The 7,982-nt window shown below is 38.8% G+C and overlaps 1 protein-coding gene across 1 annotated transcript; it reads left to right on the forward strand.

Moving 5' to 3' along the window:
• The first annotated feature begins 3,193 nt into the window (after nucleotides 1-3,193).
• LOC147143336 (cysteine-rich venom protein) lies at nucleotides 3,194-5,895 on the forward strand. The gene is made up of 6 exons (XM_086038857.1): nucleotides 3,194-3,290; nucleotides 3,581-3,671; nucleotides 3,737-3,879; nucleotides 4,729-4,817; nucleotides 5,459-5,541; nucleotides 5,621-5,895. The coding sequence occupies exons 1-6, from the start codon at nucleotides 3,279-3,281 to the stop codon at nucleotides 5,755-5,757; spliced, it is 555 nt and encodes a 184-aa protein (XP_085894983.1). The 5' UTR covers nucleotides 3,194-3,278; the 3' UTR covers nucleotides 5,758-5,895.
• The last annotated feature ends 2,087 nt before the right edge of the window (nucleotides 5,896-7,982 follow it).

Consider the following 7,982-nt stretch of genomic DNA (forward strand, 5'->3'; position numbering starts at 1 on the left):
CCAAAATGTTCAACCAAACCGGATAATAACAAAAGCATACTAGTGTCAAGCTCTGCGCGAGACTGCAAATATATTATAAATGGGTGGTGTAGTGTCACGCAGATCAAAGAGCAGCCAGCAGTGATGTCTTTTTTTTCTTTCAGATACCGCCGTCAACATGATGTGGTGAAAATAAACACAAAGGACACAGTGGCTGCGAGTGAGGAATCATCTGGTTTACTCAACACGCAGTTTATGTATCTTAAAAGTGATGTCTTGTCTCATATGCAAGGCAAAACTCCTCGAGGCAGTTGACAAAAAATGTTGTGCAGTGAAACCACAGCAAACTGAGTCCAAATTAATAATTAAATCTTTTTCCAATAAGGTTAACGTATAAAATGAAATGCCATAGACTGAATACTGGAAATTAGCATAGATCAGAGGACACCAACATGGTGCCGGCGGGATTGTTCTGTGTCTGTTTTTTTTCTGTTCCTATGCCAAAGTGCAAATAGTGACACTTCTTTTTTAATGACATTATTAATGAGGAGGTCAAGTCAAATTTTTGGTTATACATGTTATACGTGCCCCCAACTAGTCTAAACACATTTTAATCCATCTCAGTGGGCGGCCATTTTGCCCCTTACTGTCGACTGAAAATGACATCACAGTTGTTCTGGGCTCAGGCAACGACCTACCACGGCTCACCTGTTTTCTGAGTTTGGTCACATCACCTTAGTCACGTCGCAAGCTGAACTGTAATTGGTTGTTACCTTAGCCCTAAGCAACTGAGATATAATTTTCAGTTGACAGAAAGTGGCAGTACAAGGCAAAATGGCCGCCGCCTGAGACGGATAAAAATGCATGGATTTTGCTGCTTATTCCAAGAACGCAATATTAATTAGAATACTAGGGGCCACATAAAACATTTGTTTTTATTAAAAAAATTTGACTTGACTTATACTTTAAAGAAATAGTTGAAAGGTCAGTATTGAAGCACATGACCAAATCATAGCATTTATGAAGATAAGCTGGTACCACACTCCTGACATGCGGTCGAGTAAGGAAAAAATAAAAAATGAAAGAGTATTGTCTGCTTTGCGGTCCTACAGACGCAATGACATGTGCCCCAAATTTTTTTCATTTCACCGATCACCACGCTTGTGCGCGTGTGTGTGTCAGCTGTTTTGGTGTGATATTTTTTCTTCATTTGGCGGCGTGTCTGATCGTGTGGCGCCTGCGTGTGACGTGAAAGTTCATTCTCGACGCCGATTGGCTGTCACCGACAAGGGACGGGCCGGGACCACGTGGCTCGATTAAATATGCAGGACAGAAACTCGGAGACGAAGGGACGATGCCCAGCTCTTCAAAATGCCGCTATTTTAACACACATGCAACAGCAACACATACAACCAAGCGCATACAACAATACTCACAGTCATATATTCTGTCCACTCTGCGTGAACAATTACTTTTATTGGAATTTGGGACCTTCTCTGACTCTTCTTCTCGCTTTTAATTACGCACCATCTCCTCCAGTAGTGTTCAATGCTGCCGGGTCTGTTGTGGCACAATGTGGTACTGCACAAAACTAAAATCCGACATTATTACATACTGCAACAACAACAAAAAAATCCACACTATTTTGTGAGAGTAAACAATGAACCGCTATATAGGGGGGGGATCCACTATAATACTAAAATGAAGTCAGCCAGTGTCCAAAACAAGGATCGGGTGCGTCTTCTTCATCCGGTAAGGACTAATCCATTCCAAGGTGATCATTGGCAGCGTTTAGTGGCTGTGATGTCTTTTTTATTTGCATTCACCTAAGAAGCTGTTCTCTGTGTAAATAGATGATATATCATCTGAACAACTAGCTTAAGCATTCCATCATATTTGATGTTGGTGTGTTTGTCTAGATTAGCCAGTGGCTTTATCGTGTGAGACAGTGCCTGTATAAAAATGAAGAAAGTGCAGACTCATTCTCACAAGTCAAGATGCCTTTTAAAGTACCAGTAAGCCTCTCTTTTGAACTAATCATGCTATCATGCATTTAAACTTGTTGGTTTGTTAGCTGAATGTAAACGTTGTGGTACATTTGTTAATTGTGTCTTCTTGCAGATGTTTTGCTGTTTGTTGGCGCTCCTAGTTGGCATATTGACAGGGGTTCACTCATTGTGTGTTGTGGTGAGTACAATTCAAATGAGAGCAAACTGGTATTTAACTGCCCCACACCTGCGTTACTGCAGGCTGTAAACTTGTAAATATGTTTGAGTAGTTTACATGAATCTTGAATTGGAGTGTTAAGTTTGAAAAATGCAAAATACTTTCTGCTTTGAAAAAAAATATATATATGTATATATATTTTTTTTTTATTCTCGGCCTGGTACCGAATCCTGTGGTTGGGATGATCCATTGCCCGGTGGTTAAGGACCCTTACCCTGATGAAGTTTACTGTGAAATTAAACATAAAACAAAGAGTTGTTGTATTTACCAAAACACATAAAACTGCTTTATGAAAGTCTGCTATCTTAAAGCTAATACACAATGCAAACTGCCATAGACAGGCTAAGAAAACTAGTATCAATGTTGCGGTAGTTATAAACCTTTAAACAATCCATATTTCCAGTGGCAGTCCAAGCTTGAATGGTTCCCTGTGCATGACCCTCCTAATTTTCTTATGTGTTCATATTTTTATACTGTACAATATTGTGTTGTTTTATTTATTAAAAGATTGGGGTTAATTAAAAAACAAGTTGCAATTTTTTGGGGGGGCTGCTGTCCTGGATTAATGGTATTTCCATTCATTTCAATGATGAAAGATGAGTTGAGACTATTTTTAAGAGCATAATGATAATTCAAGGTCACAATTTTTTTTCGGACACTTTTTTATTGAATTAAAGTATCAAAGTGTACGATCTGAAAGAAATTGATCTAACTTTAATTTCCTCTCACTTTCCCACCACTTCACAACACAGTCAGGTAAGATGTCCTTTATCATCAATCATCAGATGTGTTGTTTAACTATTCCTTAATCCCGCCAGGATTTGCCACAGTCAATTTTTCCATCTCCTTTTGTCTCGTCTACTCATTTCTGAGCCATTAGACGACCGCATGTTTGCATGCCTCAGGGTGGATAGCGGGGTAAATATCACACTTAATCATAACTGCAGTGCGTGTGTTTGCGTGTGTGTGTGTGTGTGTGTAAAGACACTTGCACAAACAACGTGGCCGTTCAGCAGGAGATTGTCACCCGCCATAACGATTTGAGGCGAGCGGTTCGACCCGAGGCGTCAGACATGCTGAAGATGGTACTGCTCTTGTTCTTTTAAAATAAAATACACCCACACAATATTGGAATAACATTTTTTTATACAGAATGCAATAAAAATTCAACAAAAAAGTAGTGTTTGCTGTGCAGCTAATGTTTCATTCTCACTGTTTACATGTGTTAAAAGGAAACTAATCATTGCATTAACTCCATTGAAAGCAGGGTTTTGAAATCTCACCCACAATGAAAATTGTGACCAATAATTTACATAGCAAATAAATGCCACTCATAATGCTATTTGTAATTAAATTGATTCTTGTTTTGTTGTAGACATATAGCGAGGAGGTGGAGGTCAGCGCTCAGGCTTGGGTGGACAAATGCATTCTTGACCATGGAGAACCTTCAAGCCGCATGCTCGGAGGTGCATTTATTTATTTGTCATTTACACCATCTAACGAAATTAAAAATAAATTGTGGAGTGTCCAGGATACGAGATGGGTGAGAATCTATTCTACTCGTCCTCGCCTTTCACATGGACGAGCGTCATCGACGTTTGGCACGGAGAAGAGGCCAACTACTTGTACCCGAACGGGTCGGTCAATGGGCAAGACATCGGTCACTATACGCAGGTAAAATATGGGCAAAGACTAACAGTAATTGAATTTTTTTTTTTAAAGAATAAATAAATAAAAGGAAAACTAAATTAGATAAAATAAAATGAATTGATGGAATAAAAATAAAACTCCAGTGGTTTTTGCACTTTTCTAGATAAACTGAATACAATCAATGAACAAAAATGACAATACATATACGATGTAAAATTGATTAAAAATGTAAATAAATTTCAAAATAAAATTAAATCTAGCAGTAAATATTGCAGATCTATAGTTATTTTAGATGCACCAATATCACTTTTTTCAGACCTAGTGCGAGTATTTGAGTACTCACTGATATCGCGTACCGATACCTGATTCCATTGTGTATTGTAATTGTGATGAAAATGTGTTTCCATTTATTATGATTATGATGATGATTATTAATATTGCTTTTTAAGTTGACATGGCTCCTACCTGAAAAGTATATGCCAGGTTGCTCATGTGGTATCGGTGTGTAGTATAGGAGCATTTTAATGATAACCAAATATTGTGCAGATGGATGGTATCAACACAAATACCATTATTAATAGTGTACATAATACAGTGTTAAAAATATTTCTTATAATATGAAAATCAATTCATATTAATGACAGCGAGACCTATAAAACAACACTTGGTGTCTGACAAGTATTGCTTGGAATGACTAACTGCGGGTATGCTTCTAAATAAAAGACTGAGCTGCTTTGTGATCACATACATACAATAACATAAATTTGTTCAGTTGTTCACAGTTTCTCGGAACAGGGCGTTCAAAAATAACCTTCAGTAATGAGCCACATGCTGCTTCACCATGTCAAAGACAACATGGGATTTTGTGTACAGGTGGTATGGAGCACCTCCTACAGGGTCGGCTGTGGTGTGGCGCTGTGCCCCAACGACATCTATTTCTACGGCTGCCACTACTACAGAGCGTATGTCAGGCACTCCATAGCCATTTAGGGACTATTTGGGGAACAGTTGAGGAACATTTGGGTAAGATTTAGGAAAGTTTTAGGACACAGTGACCATCTGGAGAAAGCATTTGGGAAACATTTACAGAACATTTAAGGTGCATTTATGGAACATTTAGGGAAAACTTGGGGAGCATTTTTTAAACATTTGGGCAGTTGGGTAACATTTATGGAACATTTGGGGAATATTTGGGGACCATTTTGGGAACATTTGAGGAACATGGGCAGTATTTAGGGAATATACGGCAAACATTTATGGAACATTTAGAAAATGTCAGCTGGGAATATTTTGGAAGCATTTATTGAAAATGTGGGCAATATTTAGGGAACATACCAGGAACGTTCAGGCAACATTTGGGGAACAGTTAGGCAACATTTGGATAGTATTTAGGAACTATTTGGGAAACGTAAGAAACATATGGAGAATATTTAGAAAACATTACAGGAACAGTTAGGGAACATGGAGAATATTTTGGGACCATTTGCAAATAATTCAGGGAACATTTGGGGAGCATTCATAGAACATTTGGGGAATGTTTCAGACACGTTTAGGAAACATTTGGGGAATGTTCACTAACAGGATGTTCCTAATGATTCAACAGAGGGAATTTCAGAAAATGGCCACCTTACAAGGCGGGACCTCCATGTGCTTCCTGCCCCGACAGCTGCGAAGACGGGCTGTGCAGTAATTATCACATTTGTCCAAACGTGTTGGGGACATATCAGCATCTGTTTACATGTAAACCTCGTATGTTATATTGCAGCCAATCCTTGTCCGTACATCAACGCCTTCCTGGACTGCGACTCCTTGAAGGATGCACTCGGTTGCGGCGACGCGCTGGTTCGAGACCACTGTCCCGCCTCTTGCAAATGTACCACTGAGATCGTTCCTGTGGCTTGATGATGAAACACTTGAGACCATAGCGTTACCACAAATGCTCAAACTCAAATTCAATATTCTTAATTATTCATTATAATTAATAATTGCCTGTGCGGTTGAAAAAATGTCCCATGATAGCAGTTAGACCCTAGCGCCTATATTCGAATTACATAATTTTTTTGTTTTTTGCATTAATTTATTGAATATTGAAAAATGATTCAAGTGTAAAATTATAAAGATCATAAATATTAATAAAACAATGATCACATTAAAAAAAATATGAGTACCAGCATTCTTAGTCCTGATATTCCATGTAGCCTCCATTATTTTTTTAATGTTAAAATATGAAAACAATTTCAATTAAAATAAGGAAATTAGATTATTTTATATGAAAATCGTAAGAATATTAGCAAGATAATAATTACGATGATTTTTTTTAAATAGCAGGGCTAAGGTTTCTAAGCTTCAAGAAAGTAGAACATTTCCTAATTATCTAATTACTAAATGATTTCCTAATTTCTAATTCATGAATTAATTGAATAATCAACGTAATTGATTTTAAAAATGAAAAAGGTAAAAATAACTGATTTTTTTCCTAATCAATTTTATCCTCAAAGCATGCAAAAACCACGACAATTAAATCATATGGAGAATGATTTTGTCGTAAAGCCTTAGTATTTGACATACAAATGCTGTACGAACTTTGGGATCTGAGTACGTTGACGTCACTACTCCTTGTTCACCGGCAGATGACGCTGTTGTACAAGCCCCAGCTATCCTCCCTCTCTATCTCTTCATGTAGACTACACAGTACAATGTTTGTTTTGCTGGATGTGAACCAGTGGCCTATGCATAAAGGGCAAATGCATTATGCATTAAGTCATGCAGAGTAACATCATGCCGTCTGATTGGATGCTTGCTATGTGCTCTGATCTTGCATCGTGCTATGACATCACAGCCTTGTGCTGAGACGATGAGAAAGTTCTTTAAAGGGACACTTGGGTGAGCTTAACATTGGAACTTATATAATAGGTTTGCATGTAAAAATGACATTAGCCCTAAAATGCTCACCTCAAAAGACTCTGTAGTGATTTAAGTTTGTTTTTTGTGATTAGGTTTACGGCAAATTTCCCCATCCCTTTTTGGGGCGTGGCTTATGTTATGTTTTCGGTCTCAGCTGTCCACGTCACGGGAAGGAGCCAAGCGTGATAATATTGCTCGCTTTGTCAGTTCTGTTGTCTAAAACGGTGACTGATCGCCACCAAAATGCAAATGCACATTACTACTCTTGTCCACTTCAACCTGTGAAAGTGTAAAAGTGTTTTGCACAATAGTTTGGATTTATTGACATGAAACGTGATCTCATCATGATCACCTCCACAAACTAAAAAATACCGTGGCGATTGCTCCTCCACTTCCACAAGCTGAAGCGGACAAGAGCATGGATGCGCACACGAACCCCGACTGGTTAATTTTTGGACATTTAGCGATGCTAAACTCGTGTCAACTCTCAGCAGAGAGACGGTGGCTTGCAGCAGCAGCAGGCAGATTGGAGCTTTACGCCCCGCCTCTTCCCTCCCCGGCTAAAGGTAGAATAATGGGACGGCTAATAGCAACAACTAGCTTCAGGTCGTTAAAACAAAAGGTGTTAGCACAACAACATTAGCTCCATACTTTGCGTCCATCCTGCGTCAATCTTCAAGTCGTGGGGTTGCCTCCCAAGCAGTCGTGTGCGTCATCAGACAGAGAGCCGCCAGAGAGTGAGGTAAGCCGTCATCGAACAAGCGTCAATCTTCAGCGAACAAAAAGTTCCAGCGAGGCTGACTCCACAACGAGTGTGGCTGCATTGGAACGTACCTTTTCGGCTGTTTACGTTCCAAATTGGACGGCGTGTTGTCGGTCGAGAAAATGGGGCCATTCCTCTTCCAAATAAATGTGCGTGTCTACATGAAGACATGAGCTTTTTTTACACCCAATTATGTTTTTGACTGATACTGAATCTTGATGTTTGATGCTAGTGTATTACCATATCATGACAGATCACGACGCATGCCAGTACATCATCAATATTTTGTCGCGCCGTTAAAATAATTGTTCTTTTCAAATGCATTTTTTACTTTGAATATTCCATTGAATGCAGCTAAAATAAGCATGCAGACACAAGTGACCTGAATTATGAATTTTCCGTTCAATAGATTTTTTTGGGGGGGGTGTAGACTTGAGTGCTTTATGGTGGCAGAGAAATC

The sequence above is a fragment of the Filicampus tigris genome, chromosome 8 (genome assembly GCF_054856515.1).
Source record: "Filicampus tigris isolate MCC_2025a chromosome 8, RoL_Ftig_1.0, whole genome shotgun sequence".
Classification (NCBI taxonomy): Eukaryota; Metazoa; Chordata; class Actinopteri; order Syngnathiformes; family Syngnathidae; genus Filicampus; species Filicampus tigris.

What these genes read in the sequence shown, in the direction of transcription:
- LOC147143336 (XM_086038857.1), top strand. An exon ending in TTCAAGCCGCATGCTCGGAG is followed by an intron (nt 3,672 to 3,736) that starts GTGCATTTATTT and finishes TGGAGTGTCCAG; the next exon opens with GATACGAGATGGGTGAGAAT. An exon ending in CTGCGAAGACGGGCTGTGCA is followed by an intron (nt 5,542 to 5,620) that starts GTAATTATCACA and finishes GTTATATTGCAG; the next exon opens with CCAATCCTTGTCCGTACATC.